At 43.0% G+C, this 17,672-nt stretch overlaps 1 protein-coding gene across 1 annotated transcript in view; it reads left to right on the plus strand.

Annotated features, from left to right (window-relative positions):
* The window catches only part of LOC146859999 (cysteine repeat modular protein 2-like), a 648,096-nt gene that overhangs the window by 395,180 nt on the left and 235,244 nt on the right, over window positions 1-17,672 (plus strand). Inside the window, exon 13 of the mRNA XM_085643761.1 lies at window positions 11,696-11,901. Coding sequence (XP_085499887.1) covers window positions 11,696-11,901 — 206 coding nt within the window. The remainder of the gene's footprint in view (window positions 1-11,695; window positions 11,902-17,672) is intronic.

Raw genomic sequence — 17,672 nt, forward strand, 5'->3', positions numbered from 1 at the left:
CGTGACTGTCTAATACCAAATCATATGTTGTTTTTGAATTCAACCATCTTCCAAACCACCTGTTTCGGATTGGCTACTTCTAAAAAACTAAATTCACCTTCTATGCCGGATCTGGGCGCTTACCCAAATTGGGATAACCACACAGATCTGTCCCTTCCTGCTTTGCAGTCATGGGTTTCAAATACATCTTTCAATATTTCAAAATTTAGTAGTGAGGGATGGTTAATCTGGCAAAGCAGTTCTGATACCTGTCAACGTCGTTTTCTAGGACTGAAACCAGGGTATACCCAGGAACGCGTAGACCCTAGGTTTGAGTCGTCACACACAGTAACTACATACTCTGTAGGGAAATATTGTCAGTCCTGGCTGCGACATTCCACCTTGGCATCTGTCAAAGTTCATTTATCAAAATTACATGACAAAATAGATTTGAATGATTTTGTTAAAGGTCCTGTGGGTGGCAGAACCAAAAGGTGGGCATATGCTATTTACAACGAAGTATGGAAATTGTCGCAAATTGAGGCGGCTTCCAGATTGAGAGCTATTGACCAAGCAAATATGGAAAAGGTATTAGCCGTTATAGATAACAGCATTAACACTCTCTCTTGGCGAATTTATACGTTAGATAATATTGTTTCTTCAGTTGTTGATATTGTACATGATGATATGTCTGTGTTGTATCATGGTCAAAACCAGTTGCGTTCTGTTATGCAGTTTGCATGGACATTGCAGACGTTAAAGGCAGGGAGGGTCCCTTGGGACTATTTGAATACTACATCTTTATTCCTTCCCTTTAACCCCTTCAGTGCCCGCCCCTTTCCCCGCCCTGTGCCGGCCGTTGCATTAGCGGGCGGGGTCTATGACGAGCTGGACTCGTCATGGGCACAGCGCTACCGCGGCCCATGACGAGTCCAGCTCGTCATGGGCACTGAAGAGGTTAACCTTACTGAGAAGCAGCGGTTCATGTCCATGAAGGATGCTACATATTCATTGTTACATATTGAAAAATTGGAGCCGTTACCTTTCTCTGTGGCGGAACTCAATTCGGCCACGTGGTTAATCCACGGGTTGATCACTTTACCTTTTGCGCTTTTTAAGTTTACGTCTTGTATGAAACATTATGCACTGGGTAGATATGAACAGCTGGGTACCGCTTTCATACATGAGGTTTGGTCCCTCCCCTTTACGTATAGATGTACTAGAGACGATACTGAGGTTTATCTGAAGGGTGAGGAATGTACCACGACACCAGATCATTCCTTGGTATGTAGGCACATTCAGTTGCACGGTGCTTGCAATGTACAAGCCCCAAATTTGGCCTGTGTTCTAAAAGGTGTCCCAGTGCCAGTGATTACGCCCTCTTTCACGCTGCTTGCAAACGGTAGTTATTTAATTTTAAATAATGAAGCTTGCTGCGGGATGTTAGTGGGAATCCCATATATAGTAACTGTAACGCAGAGGGTTGTCTGCTGCAATAATGTTCTATTTCCTCCCCCGCATGGGCGGCTGGATGTTTCCATCTGGCCTTCGATTCCGACCTTGAAAGCAGAGTTCAACAAGATGAGCAGAATAAGGGCGCTATTGTCCCAAAAGGAGGTGCCATTAACTTCCTCCCGTGAAACATTTGTCCTTCACGTAGCAAATACGCGCACTGAGGTACAGGCGCTTTTAAATACTGACCTCCCCCTGCATTTTGGAGCTTTGATCCAAACAATTTTCAATGCCTCGTCCACAACCGGCCTGGCTCATTTTTTTAAACTTGTGGGCTCAGGCCTCGTGACCTCTTTCCAAACTATTTTTGGTGTGATTCCGGCATTTTTCCATTCTATTTTCTCGAGCGTCTTTGGAGGTGTTCCGCTGATTCTGGCGCTGGTGGCAGGTGTGCTGCTTTTACTTTTCATACTACGGAATGGCTGCTCTTTCTGTGCCACACGACAGCCTGTCCCGTCTGCATCTTCTTCGTGACAGGATGCTTGACTATTATGGTACGCTGCCGTTGGCGACTTTGAGCCTGGCATATGGATTATCCTTCCGGTATTCCTACTTCACCTGCGTGCAACCTGTTTTTCACTGCCTAGATTGTCCCTTTGAATGGCCTCTGGATTTGTGCTTGACCAACACGGTGTCTCCGGTGCCGGATTTCGATCGACTGATGAGGCCCTTAGTGTCTCACGAGTTTGCCTGTTCTGGTGTCCGGATTATGGCCTGTGGTGCGGCGCATGGTATCCTGGGTAATTGGGACATCGCAAGGGCTGCCTACGACTTCTTAGCTATGAGCTATCTGGAGGATCAGTTTGGGTGCCCTCTGATTGTGTTAGGGGCTCCGCTTATTGAAGAACATGTTTGTTCCTTTTCTTTACTTAATTGGATGGCTGAGACTTTTAGTGACTCTGCAAACGATTTCTTGTTGGAAGCAGTTGCCACATATGCGGCATATACGTTCATGGATTAACTGTACAGTCGTCCGCTTTCTTTTTACTCCACATCCTGTGCCTCTGGACTGCTACCCGGCGCAGGATGTCCTTTTAATTTTTCTCTAACCCTTATATGTTTGAGGTTTTTTTTTTTTTATTAGGGTTTTTCTCCCTTTTTTTCATTTTTCGTTTTTTCGGCTTTGCCCTCGCGTGAAACTTTTAAATTGAGTACGCCTTGTTCTGCTCTGTCGATACCGAACTCTGCGTTCTTTATTTTTCTTGCCTATTGGATAGTGCTTCGATCAAGGGGGCATGTAGTAAGGATTCCCTTAATACGTACATAAATTGTTAAGTTAGCATAACCACGTTAGATGTTAGAAAGCCATCTTGCTGCTTTTGCGCACGACACTGCGTTTACATGTTATTCCTTAAACAAACTGCTGACTCGAGCCTTGCCTCACACGAGAGCAATCTGTTGTTACCATCCCGAGCTCTGCGCAGCGACCTTGGTCTGTACATGATGTGACAAACAGTCTGGGTTGTTACACAATGCATGTTTTCTACTCTAGGTTGATCGACCCACTATTTAGCCATAACACACGGGCAGCTGCAAATACCTGAAAGTTGGTGCTTTTAATATTGCAGACATCATAATTAATATTCAGACCGAAGATGAGCCTTCCTGCGAGAAGACTCCTGATGCTCCTGTGATGTGATTTCACTAAGCTGATCTTTGAGGTATGGGGTCCCCTATTCAAGCCTAAGAGACCTTCTATTAGACTAATAATAATATTAGCTTCTTAGTAAAGGGAAGGTGGTAGTATCCACTGTCATTATAACATGATTACCCCTTTTATATTCTATGGTATTGTAACGATGCTGATGGTTTTGATTTTAATCATTTGTCTGCTTGTATTAGCCAAAGTACTGCATCTTAGGACACGTGGTCTATAAAAATAAACTCTTTTTATTTACACCGTGTCTCTGTTGATTCTTGTTGTGGACTGATGTGAGAATAATATACGAACAGGTATTTCCGATTCCCACCATTCCTGAGAGTACACTGAGTCGCTTGTTCTGGGTTGTCTATTCATTGGGACTGCCGAGCTAAATCTCGGATAACGAATGGGACACTTATGCTAGCCGGATACTGGGTTCTGGGTTCTGAGGTGAGTTTCTGGTACACCACAATTCACTGAGGTCCTGGGGTTCTTCGCATAGTTCTGTGTATAAGCAGAATCCCTGCAACACGCCGTCCTTGACCCGTCCCAATCCGGATTCCGAAGCAACCACAGCACAGAGACTGCCCTACTCGCTGCCACATACGACATTCGCACCCTCCTGGACCAAGGCCACTCTGCAGCCCTCATCCTACTCGACCTATCAACGGCCTTCGACATCGTCTCCCACCGCACACTAGTCGCAAGACTACACGACGCAGGCATACAAGGAACAGCCCTGGACTGAATCTGATCATTCCTCACTGGAAGAAGCCAAAGGATTAGACTCCAACCGCACGACAATCACCTGTGGAGTCCCACCGGGTTCATCACCACCCTCTTCAACATCTACATGGCCCCCCTCGCAGCCATCGTCCAACAACACGACCTCAACATCATATCTTACGCCGATGACATCCAACTCATCCTCTCCCTCACAATAGACCCCACCACTGCCAAACTCAACTTGCAGAAAGGAATGCAAGATGTCGCAGTCTGGATGATGAACAGCGGCCTGAAGCTCAATGCCGAGAAGACAGAAGTCCTCGTCCTCAGTACCACCCCTTCTGCATGGGACAGCACCTGGTGGTTGACTGCCCTCGGAAGCCCACCTACCCCCTCAGACCACACCAAGAACCTGGGCATCGTACTCGACTCATCACTCACATGAACCAACAGGTCAACGCCGTCATCTCCAGCTGCTTCAACACCCTCTGCATCCTCCGCAAGACCTTCAAGTGGATCCCCCCTGAGTCAAGGAAGACGGTCACCCACGCACTCATCACCAGCAGACTGGACTATGGAAATGCACTCTACACCGGCATCAACAAGTCCCTACTTCGCAAACTCCAGACAATACAAAACAGCTGCCAGACTCGTCCTCAGCATCCCCCGACACAAACACATCAGCCAACACCTACGAAGTCTCCACTGGCTCCCCATGGAGAAAAGAGTCACTTTCAAAATCCTCACTCATGCCTACAAATGCCTACACAACGGACCCAAATACCTCAATGACAGAATCAGCTTCCACGTACTCAAAAGAAACCTCCAATCTTTCAACCTCGTACTGGCAGAAACCCTGCGCATCGCCAGAGCAGGTGGAAGATCCTTCTCTCACATTGCAGCCATGACCTGGAACGAGCTACCGGCAGACATCAGATGCACCCCCTCCCTGAACACCTTTAGGAAGACCCTCGAGAACTGGCTCTTCGGATAAACAGAAATGCGGACCTTCTCCCCCTCCTCCCCCCAGTGCCAATAAGACCCTCACGGGTGAGTAGCGCGCTTACAATTCCCTGGTTGATTGATTGATTGATTGAAACACCATTACTGATATCGGACAGACCTCTCGCTTGTGTCTGTTTGGACCACTGCGGCCCCTTACAATCTGACGGGGCTTACAAGTACATCTTGGTGGCTGTGGATTTATGATCTAGATTTCTGTGGGTTTGGTCTCAGCACTCAGCTGACGCTCAAACTGTTATAAAAGATTTGCAAGTCTTTATAGGGACATACGCAGTTGTCACATTACACTCTGACTGTGGCCCCACGTTTAGCTCTAGGGCTTACAAGGAAGCCATGGGAAGTCTGAGTGCTGCATTGCGATACTCCTCTCTGTACCATCACAAGGGAAATTCGGTCGTGGAGAGCAGAAATCGGGACTTAAAGCATTCTTTCACAGCAAGATTATTAGGTTTGGATGGTAGTCACCTACATGGAGCCAGAGGGAACTAAATAATATGCCACGAAGTTCCCTAGGAGGCATCACCCGTTACGAGTTCCTATTTGGGACAAAAATGTGGGTACTGATCTCGATCAGGAAAGCATAGGAGTGGAAGAAAAATCTTTTGATATCGATAAATGTTTGGCTGTTTTACAGGATCTTAATGAATTCTGGGCACTACAAAGCAACGTGCAAGTAAAATGCACTGCGACTGGGGAAGTGAAATCAGTAACGGCAAGACCTGCCTGGATCCCAAAAGTCAGGGATCTGGTCAGAGAAAAGATTGTGGACTAGAAAGAATTTGGGCCACTGTACAGAAAGCCTGTACCTGTCCTGGCTGTCAAAGGAACAAGAACAGTACTTCTTCCACCTCTGGCCGGCAAAAAGGAGAAGAGATTTGTCTCAATTGATCTGATCCAACCGCACTATGTGGCCGATCCTAAATAGCTTGCCACGTGGGCTCCTAGGTGGCCACTGCTCTCCTCTCGCTACCATACAAGCAGTTCAGACAGAAAGTCTTATAACATTCGAAGAGTCTACAATACGAAGTAATGGAGTTAACAACAATAAAGTGTAACTCGTGCCTATTGAAACAGAACAACAAAATCCAAGTGAAACACAAATATCAATTCGGCCTAACACCGACATTTACATCAATATGCCTCTTCAAGAGACAACTGCAAGTTCAACAAAACCTGCTGAGTTACCGAAGATAGAACGAACTGCATCTTGCTACTTCATCGATTTAAACACTTTTTTTCTGGATCCAAGTGAACCTCCAGTTTCCCACAAAAAAACAACGTTATAATTTTTACATTTTTCTGAAAAAGACGTACCTCGTTTCACCATGGCTACTGCTCTGGATAATAACAGGAATACAGTTCCTACTATTTTTGATAGGTTTATTGACTGGATTTTTCTTTATCGTGAATGGACACTGTCTCCCAGAATGCTCTACAGTATCTAATGTGAACTTGGTGCTGAAACCTCATATGTCATCTCATTGTGAACAGAGACCTCTCCTATGTGAACATTACAGCGGTTCCAGTTCCTGACAGGGTTTCATATGATGTATTTTGTCCTACAGAACTTTTACAAGTACCACCTGTATTTAAAATTTCGCTAAATTATATCACCACCTCAAGTACATATTCTGACAAATGGGATTTTGACACTGTGAATAATATGTTGTCTAATTTAGAACCATCTTCAGCATTTTCAACAAATGAAATGTTTGATGACTCTTCTGATTTCAATGAAATGAACTGTTATCAACACGATGGTCATCTTTTTTTGCATAAAACGAGTGCACCACATAATGTTTTTGCATACCACCAATGGGAATATTTCCCAACACCACTGAAAGGTAGTTCACAAACGTTTGCACAAAAGTTTGCTTATTTTTCTGAATGTTATACATCAGACCGACGCACATATTATAATATGCTTGCACCTTTATCTGCAAAGAAAAGTATGCTCACTAACACAAAACAGATATATTCAGCATCCTTTATTGCCCAACTGTCTTAACAGGGTTTTGGCTTGTGGAAAGACACTATAGACATAAAAACAGTCTGAGGGACTAATGAATGACCGGTTCAGAGAACTGATGCACTATTTAGAGCATGCCTCATACCACAACAAAGGATTTTCCAGAACAACACTGTGCAACAGACTTTCTGTCTTGGGTTAGCTAAGATTAAGGACTTGGACACACCTCGCATTCCTTGTTTTCACTCTTCACAGATTATCAAATTTACACAGAAAATTGTGTGAGTACACTAGATGACATTATGCAGGGCATTTCATACAATTCAACAGACCCCAATTGGAAGGGATGGTTAGTTTGGCCTATCAACACTAATAGGTGTCAGTCAAGATTCAGGGGTACCACCGAAGGGTTTAGTATCCATAAGCCTGACTTACGCTATGTACAACGAGAACATCTGGGGGTGGTGACATCATACAGTGTTGGGAAGTTATGCCTAGATTTTACTGTGGCAGAGTCACCGTCCACCGAATGGTTAATTCACGGCCATATAACATTGCCAGTAAGAACTTTCAAGTTTCAATATTGCCTAGAACACCACCAGGTAGGCAGGTATGAAGCAATGGGTAGGGAATTCATCCATGAATCTTGGGAATTACCGTATAGATTTAGATGCAGGAACTGGGACACTGGAGTGTTTCTCAGTGGTACAGACTGTGAGATTTCTTTGAGTGGATCACTTATTTGCCAGGACATTATGCTTCACTGGACCTGAATTGGTTCAGTAGCTAACTTATCCTGTCACTTGAAAGGTTCTCAAGCTGCCGTCACTTGAAAGGTTCTCAAGCTGCCATGATTAATCCAGTATTCAGGCTGCTCTCGATTGGGAGTTATTTAATGCTGAATGATCAAGGTTGTTGTAGGATGCTTCCAGGCATTTCATATCTTGTCACTGTAAGTTCCAGGGTTACTTGTTGGATGCAAGTATTGTTTCCACTGACCTGCACAGTCAGGGAGGCACCGTTATGGCCTTCATTGAAGGTTTTCTTTATACGGTTTGATACTCTGAGCCAAATGAAAACCATGCTTTTACAGAAAGATATGCCCTTAACGTCAGCCTGAGAGACATTTGATCTCCAGGTTGCAAGGTCATCCACTGAGTTACAGGCACTGGTACAAACAAATTGCCCTTTCCATTTCGGAGAAATGGTACAACGTATCTTTAAAATGTCTGATATGAAGGGTATAGTACACCTATTTAAGACCATAGTTTGTGGACTGTTAAGCACCTTTCAGGCAGTAGTTCGGAGTGAGTCCAGCTTCCATACACTCCTTATTCTGAAGCATTTTGGGAGAGCTTCCACTAATCCTGCTACTGATTGCGGGAATCCTGAGTTAAATTTTTTTGCTACGCAATGGACGTGCAAGTCACCAAGGAAATGGAAAAAACACTCTTCGAACGTCGTTACCGTGATCGCATGCTACTCCATCTTGGCCCACCTCGACTTGCTAAGCACGTCTTGGTTCCTATCATTTCGACCAGGCTGGATTGACTTCGTTCTGCCTGTTCTCCGCTGCCTATTCTGCGGACAAGAATGCGTGTTGGACCTCTGTCTAACACTTCCATCAGTTGCGCCACCGGATGTGGATGCATTGCTTGACCCGTTAACGGCCCATGTACTGCAGTGTAACCAGCATATTCCAATGTTGATGTCGGCATCCTTAGAGCCACCATAGGATGCTTTAGCTCCTGTTGGATTGGATACAGGCTCTACCACAGGCACACAGGCTTTGGATACTGCAAACGTTGCCCCAGCATCGACTGAGGAAGATCATCTTTGCTCAATTGACCTTATCTGTGAGGTGTTACACGGACCTCATCTGCGAAGCAAGCAGCAGTGATGTTGCGTCTCCCACACAGGACACATAAACATTTGGCTCTCTGTGTGCTAGGAAAAATCCAGCTTTTAAAAAAAAAAAAAAATTGGAATTTTAAACAAAATGTTTTTTTCTTTTCTAAAATATGACTGAGCTACATGGCTTTCAGACATACTTAGTGGCTCAGACAATATATATGAACATATTTTAAAGGACTATTAGAATTTATTTTTAGGGATTTTAAGAACTTTAAGCATTTTTAAATGCCTTTTTAACAATGTTTACGTACTTGTTTAGAAGGGCTTTCCCTTTTTAGTATGTCGGAGGAGTGGGTGTTATATTTCATAGGGGACCCCAATATAGGCCTGAATATTCTCCCAACCTTTGACCTACATTTACCGTACCATTACGCTACATAACTGGTGTTGGTATTAACCCTTAACCTAGTTAAGCGCTGCATAAGATGTCGGTTTGTTTTCCCTGAAAACTAGCCTCATTAATTATGCATGAAGATTCTTAGAATCACAGCAGGATTACCATCTTCTGCATAATAACTATGTATAAGGGTCATTCCTTCCGTTATCCTTGTCCGGCATGACACATTGAGGTAGAATCCCCTAATGCATTAGGTTTCGCCTATGTGATTAAAAATAAACCGTTTTTTGTTGTAAGTTTTAGCTTGCTGAGTAGTTGCACAATATGTTACAGAAAGTCTCTTAACGTGTTATGACTTGTTTATGTAGAAAAAGGCAAAATATTGTGCTGCTACTAGTGGTATAGTGCAGATATTTAATAGCAAAGCTTTGGAAAATGATATGAAAGAGGGAAATAATGGAATTAATTGATGTAATAGCAATTTTATGTGATCTGAGGAGTTCTGACAACTTTTGGGCCCAGTGCCCCTAGTGCCTGCAAGATAACTGCATTTGTGGCTGCTGGTTTAGTCGTAAAATATAGCAATATTTGGTGTTTATAGGAGTTATGACAACTTCTGGCCCTGGTGCCACTGCACCTGCTGCTCCATTCAAATCATGACCCTATTGCCTGTAAGGTAACAGCACTTATGACTACCTGTTTAGTAGTAAAAATTTTCACAATATTTTGTGTTTAGAAAACGGTTCCTAGAGCTTTGGGCCCAAGTGTCACTGCACCATTGAAATCATGACCCTAGTGCCTGCAAGGTAACTGCACTTGCGAATGCTTATTCAGTAGTTAAATATAGCAATATTTGATGTTTAGAAGAGTTCTGACAACATTTGGCACGGTGCAAATGCACCTGCAGAAAGATTGAAATCATGGCCCTAGTACCTGCTAGATAACTGCACTTTTGACTCTCCGTTTATTAGTAAAATTTTGCAATATTCAACATTTAGTGGGGTCCCGACAGCTTTTGGCCCCGGTGCCACTGCAATCGCTGCACAAGTTAAAATCAAGCCCCTTATAACAGCAAGATAACTGCAAATGTGTCCGCCTGTATAGTAGTAAAATATAGCAATATTAGGTGTTTAGAGGAGTTCGGACAACTTTTAGGCCCTGTGCCACTGTACTTGCTGCACCATTCAAATTAGGACCCTGTTGTCTGCAAGGTAACTGCTCTTGTGACTGCCTGTTTAGGAATAAAAAAAGATAGCAATATTATGTGTTAGTGGAGTGCCTGGAGCTTTTGGTCATGGTGCCACTGCACCCGCCTCACCATTAAAATAAAGCCCTTTTTGACTACAAGATAACTGCAATTGTGTCTGCCTTTTTAGTAGTAAAATATAACAATTTTAGGTGTTTAGTAGGGTGCCTAGAGCTTTTGGTCCTGATGTCACTGCACCATTGAAATTATTACCCTGTTGTCTGCAAGGTAACTGCACTTATGCCTGCCTGTTTAGTTTTAAATGTTCGCAATAATCTGGGTTTAGTGGGGTCCCTTGATCTTTTGGACCTGGTGCCACTGCACCTGCTGCACTACTCAAATCAAGTCCCTTTTAACTGCAAGGTAACTGCAAATGTGACTGCCTGTCTAGTAGTCAAATATAGCAATATTGGAGGAGTTTTTACAACTTTTGGGCCCGGTGCTGCTGCACCATTCAAATCATGACCCTGTTGTCCGTAAGGTAACTGCACTGTAGGCTGCCTGTTTGGTTCTTGTATATATTAGCTTTATCTTTAACGTGTAATGTTTATTACCACATTTGGAATTTGATCATATTGACCAAATAGATTAAATTGACAAAATAAATTCAATAATGCCTACAAAGTGCAAGGAAAAGTACTGAGTCATGAATAGGAAATGCCCCAAAAAGGCTAAAGCATTTGCTTTACACAACTAAGTAACAAAAAGCAAGCATTCCAAACACTGTTAGAAGCTGTCTAACTTTTCCGTGGGAAGAGAACTTATCTTGACAGTGTGACCAGCTTTAGTAGAAGTATTGTAAATGGGTGCAGCCAGGGGAAGTTAACAAAAAAAAAATTCCACCCAATAGCGAATGAGCACAGAATACAAGTTCCACCCAATAGCGAATGAGAACAGTAATTTGGCTAAGGGAACTGATAAGAGCACCCTTTTAAGCTTATATTAAATGCAAGAGATTTCACAAGCACAGCGCGAGGGAAGTGCAGGTGCAACCTAAAAATACAAGATTTGCTCTAGCACAGCACATGCACTGTGCAGGTGAAACCTAATAAACAGATGTAAGTGGGGAAGATATGCATGGAGTACTCCATAGTCCTGTTGGTGCCACTTGTGATAGTTGTCGAAGATTGATGGTGTGTTCTATTTTCACTTTTAATTCGTCCATTCCTGTATTCTTGTGACATTGATACGGTGGCAGGAATAATACCAGGACCAATCAGCCACAGCCTTAGATTGGCCTGCCCTGAGCAGGGATTGTGAAAATGATTTCTCTGGAAATCTTCACACTCAAATTGGAATTATGTGTTACTCTTTAACGAACCATTGCTTTTGCTGCCCCTGTTATAGGTATTACAGAGGATCCGACCGCTGTGAAAAATGTCACCCTTCATGCCAGATGTGCTCCGGCCCTCAGCCGGGGGAATGTATGACGTGTCCCCCAAACACTCTGCAACTGGATGGCACCAACCAGTGTCTCAATCAATGTCCAGAGCGATTCTACCAACAGCAGCAACTATGCAAACAGTGTCATCCGAGCTGCAAAACTTGTAAAGGTGAGTTAACATTTCATGTGCTTGGGTGTATTCTTTATATTTTTTATTAAATAGTTTGCCTTTATTTTTAGGTCTTCTTTCTATGGCAGATGTGGTACCTTTTCATTTTATCTAGTTAAATCACAATAGACCTACTAAGGTATTTATAAACATTATATTATATGCCTAAAAATAATTAAATCGTAGACATCCCCTTGCATCCTTGGAGAAAATGTCCTCATGAGATGGAAACATTTCTCTTAAATCTTATATAGGCACGGGATGCAAAATTATTTTAAGGTTAAGCTAGGCGACCATCCAAGAATAAAATTCGCTCGAGTTTTCGGACATCCAAAATGAACGTGTATTAGGAATATTTTCATATCACAAATTTCAATACCCATTGGTTGCCTTCTTTTTAGAACATTCTGAAAACTCAAAGTGATTTTACTATTCCTCCGGCTGACGAACCCAGTCCTAATTACTTTGAAAATGTAAGTGTCTCTGCTAGAGTCATATCATTGCACACAATCCGAGTCCTGGTGTCTGATCTTGGGCCCACAGACCTGGCTTCTAATCGCGACCTCAGACGTCACATGACAAGACTTCAGACTCATCTATGACAGACAAATGTCACGTGATTCTGGGGAAACCACTCCTCGGGCGTTGTCTCAGGATGTAACTATGTGTAAGAGAAATGTAAAATTGCCTGAATAAAAGTAAAGTGTTGTGATGAGCACTGTCCAACTCGCTTGCTCCTAATTCTAGGTATCGGTAATCGAAACTCAACTAAGACAGCATGATCAAATATTGCATATGCTCATAAACTGCTCAACCACACAAAATACAGGGTAGCAAAACCACACAAGGCATATGATGACACGTACTCCATCTGCACACAGGGCACAGGTACACCTAAACATTGCAAGCTGTTTTTCGCTAAGCTCATCAGGGACAAAGGGACTTAGGAAAGAGCTCCCTGAAAAGTATCACAGAAGGTGAGAGGATGTGGCTAGCGGGCAGAGCTGCTGACTCGAGAGCTGTGGATCCCAGGTCGAGTCTCGGCGGCGTAACATCCTGTGATTTTGGTAAAATTCCATAAGGTTATATTTACAAGCCCCTTGCGCCACCGGTGCATCACTTTCTTTGATGCACCGGAAACCCAGTGTGGTGCTCCATATTAACAAGTATAAGAAACAACAATTATTCTCAACTGGTAACATTCAACACAGACATATAAATTGCATGTGCAAGACATTACAGTTAGAATAAGGAAGACTCTGAAAGAATTAGATTGAGAAAAGTCATAATGTATTAGATCAAAAAGTTTACAAAGGGACATACAATAATGTAAATGAACAAGATAATGGAACAGTTGTAACAGCACTGTAGGCAAAATCAATGACGCATAAGAACAACCTGGACTTGTACTTGGTGCTTAAAGTGTACGTGACACAGAGACGGCGACGCAAGTGACAAGGTGAGATCAGCAGAGGACGGCGCAAAGTGAAGTGAAGGTGAAGTTTAGAATAATATGTACAAAGGTTATGAATTCAATTTCTTTACAATAGAAGTAATTAAATATTCATTTTAAAGAACCATAAGGCCATCAATTAAGCTGAGGAGTCGACGGCGTTTCGATCCGATCAAATTAGGATCATCATCAGGACTGGGCTGTAATATTCAAGACAGTGCTGTACAAGAAAAAGAGGGAAGAGTGTGAGATAAGGGAAAGGAGCAAGAAATGGGGTGGACTAGTCGCTAAAGGACAAGGAAGGCCCTAGTATTGGAGTCTTAGAAAAGAAGATCAGGGCCAGTCAAAGGGTGTTAATGTCAGGTAATTAGAGTGCATAGGAGAGGGCCCAATTGAGGAAAGAGAGGTGGAGGGGGGAGGGAAGGGGGGGGGGAAATTAAGGGAAAGGGGGGGTAGGGAAAGGTAGAGTAAAGACAAGGACATCTGGTATCGGTTACCTGTAGACATGAATCAATCTTCAATAAGGAAAATCACTAGAGAAAGTGAAAGTCTGTAGAAAAAGGAAAATGAAAAATTTGCGATTACAGAAAAAGGGGGAGAGACAAGGCTATAGTGGAAACAGAAAAAGCCAAATACCTGGACGTGGACCAATTGGACATGTTCCAGAGAAGGAAAAGCGACGTGATTAAGAGGTTCTACAAAGACAAGGGAATAACAATTAGCGAAGGGCGAATATAAGGAAGGGAGGCGTGGAGGGGTAATCAATGAAGGATGGCGAGTTAATTAAGGTCGTTAATTGCAGCAACCTCTAAGTCTGGAATAGAGAAGGTTCATACCTGAACAAGTCGAGGGTAATTCTTGTGGATAATGGGGGCAGCCAAAGCGCAACGAATGCAGCAATTCTAGAAAGGGGATCAACGGGAAACGTCAGAAGGAACTGACAATTAGTATGTTTAGAGGGGAGGGAACTGAGTTGTTGGAGTGAAAGGGGTAAACTATTACCTTAATTCCATAAATTTGGCCTCATACTTAGTCGGCGCTATAAAAGCGCGAGGTATCCTGACAAACTGAAAATAAAAATTAAACCTGGGTCAGACTTAGCTGGAATGAACCAACATACGGGGGATGTAAAGGCCAGCAAACAAAAATAAAAATGAATTACCTAGTAAATAGAGCGTCAGGGAAGGCATCTAAGTCACCCGGAGTACGGCGTCCTGAGTAATGGACGGGAACGAGTCAGAACATCAATACAGGAAATGGGGCATGGCTACGATGTAAAATTACGTCCGAGTGAGAGGTGAAGTGAATAGAACTGGAAAAAAGAACGGGGAGAGGAACATGGAAGTGAAGAGAAGCAATGTGGAACAGATTCAAAATTAGAAAATTATAAAGGAGCAATTCGTTGTGCAATTGAAAGACAATAAATTTAAACACAATACAGATAAGGGGCAATAATTTACGTCACAGGACATGTGAATAAGCATTGCCAACATCGCCAGTAAAACCAGGGATAACAATCTCAATGACGAAAAAACAGAAATAATGAATTCTTCGAAAGTTAAATAACAAGGCATCAGTTATACATGAAAAATTAAATAATATATACAGTTATTCATAAATTATGAAAAAAGGGGGGGGTAAAGGCTAGGGAAAGGGACAGAATAGTAGAAAGTCCACTTAATGTAGTCAATGTTGGAGACAGAGGTAAGAAGATATGGGAATCATTTAAAGACGGAGGGTTCAGAGCAGAATGGTACTATTCCATTCATCAATGGTATTCAACCCAGCGTTCACAGAATTGCAAATGGTCATCCATTTGGATTCGCTTTTGTTAAGCAGTAATTTCATATTACCGCCTCTTACGGGTAGTGTGGGCTGTTCAATCACTTGCCAAACAATATCTGTGGGATTGTGGCCTTTTTCCAAGTAATGGCTCACCAATGGAGCAGTCAATATTTTACAGTGTATTCGGCTTTTATGTTGTATGATGCGCTGTTTTATCATTTGAGTTGTCTGTCCGATATAGGCAAGGTCACAGGGGCACCTAATTGCGTAGACCATGTTGGGGGACCTACAGTTCGTCATGGTTTTAAGCATATAGGTTCTAGTGCCTGTTTTGAACTCCTTTGTATTTTGTGTCAAGTCACAGACTGAACAGTTTTGACATTTATAATGTCCAGTGATGGGGGGAAGGCCCCAGGCCGAGGAAATGGTGTTGGTGTCAGATGATTTGGTTGGCCAAGTTATAGCATGAACCAAGTGTGTAGCTAGATTTTTACCCCGTTGGTAAGAAAAAAGGGGAAGTTCTTTAAAAGAGTCCAACTGTCTGAGTACAGACTAGTTTCGTTTGATGATTTTGGAGACCATATGGCTACATGGACTGAATTTTGAGACAAATGGAATTCGAGACATGTTTTGTTTAGGTTGTGGAGTGAGAAGGACTTCATGTGGGCAGTACCACGCTCTTTTGCGTGCTCTGGTCAAAAGGCGTTTGGGATATCCTCTGTCTGCCAATTTTTGTAATAGGACATCTGACTCTTGAAAATAGTCTTTTCGCCACTTACAATTCCTACGAATCCGTAGGAATTGTCCATAGGGGAGACCATCACGGAGAGCACGAGGATGATAACTCGAGTAATGAAGAAGAGTGTTCCGTTCCGTGGGTTTTCGATAAAGACGAGTGCCGATAATGCCCTCCTCGAGGAACTTGAGGAAATTGCTGAAATTGAGAAACTGATATTAACAGACACCTCTTGTACAGAGGCAAAAAACCTTCTTGAAAAAATTAGTGCCACCATCTCTACCTTTAATACCTTTGAGTTGAATAAAAAAGTCACTAAAATACAGAGGGATATCAAATTTTACAGTGTTGACAATACCTACCCTTATCTCCGGGAGGAATTTTACAACACTCCATATACCCCACTCAGAAAACGTACTTAGGGCAGATCGCGTAATAATTAGCGCGTTACCTTTTCTGATTCCTCCAATACCTCTTTGGAGGACTCGGACGGAGCCAGTACCTCCAACATCAGTGGATCAGCCCAAAGACCACAACCCATTTTACCACCTGGTTTTTTAGGGCCAAGCCACGGCCAAACCCAATCACGGCCACGAAACAATCGCCAGTACCAACACCAATACTCAGGCGGGAGACAAACCCGCAACAGGTATTATCAATGGGGACCCCCTCAATGACTCCAGCTATGCCTACCAGTAACTGCAATTCACAAGATCCACTGACCATACCCATTTTCAATTTATCTAATCACATCCTCTCACATGATGAAACTCAGATACTTAGTAAAGGACTTAGTTTTGTACCAACTGAACGTACAAATTTTCTTGATGTACAGTGCAATCTACTAACATTCTTCCGTTGTATAAGACTAAAACAGTTCTTTTCGGATGAACCTTGTGATTCCAACAGCTCGGTCCCACGGTTTCATCCCCCTTCTAGCTTTAATCCCCCTTCTGCTTCCATGCCTGCTGATATTTTAGCGTTTGAACATCTAGTCCTACAAGATGTAGTTGACCTAGAAACTCGGTTCGAATATGTTCCATATAACATATCCCTATCTGAAAAACAAGCCCTCAAAAACCTTGCCAATAACTCTGAACTAATTATCAAACCAGCTGACAAGGGTGGGGGCATAGTACTCATGGACAATCACAAATATGACTTGGAAATAAGACGACAACTCTCTAACAAAAACCATTATCTACAATTGACCAAGGATCCTCTACCTGCTCTTAGAGATAAAATATTAGCAATGACTGGGCAAGCTAAAGCCCTCAACATCATATCTGCTAAAGAGTTTAACTTTCTAAACAATAAATTTCCCCGGACACCAGTCATCTATATACTTCCCAAAATTCATAAGAACTCCACGAATCCACCTGGCCGTCCCATCGTGTCAGGTTGTGGTTCTATTTTAGAACCATTAGGCAAATATATCGATGCCATTATTAACCCCTTCAGCGCGGCGCGGATTTCCGCGCCACGCTGAAGGTTCCGTGCGCGGGCGGGTCCATGACGGAACGGTTCCGTCATGCGCACAGCGCAACCGACGTGCATGACGGAACCGTTCCGTCATGCGCGTCGAAGGGGTTAAAGAGTTTGTACCCATTACCGATACTTACATAAAAGATACGATGGATCTCATTGTTACAATTGAGAATAGACCATTTGACAACAATTCCGAAATCATGGCAGGCTTAGACATCGAATCTCTTTACACAAATATTCCCCATTCCGAGGGACTTCAAGTTATAAGAGATCTCCTTGATTCGAGACCGCGCCCGTGGTTGATCCCCA

This window comes from Triturus cristatus, chromosome 3_1 (assembly GCF_964204655.1).
Source record: "Triturus cristatus chromosome 3_1, aTriCri1.1, whole genome shotgun sequence".
Taxonomy (NCBI): domain Eukaryota; kingdom Metazoa; phylum Chordata; class Amphibia; order Caudata; family Salamandridae; genus Triturus; species Triturus cristatus.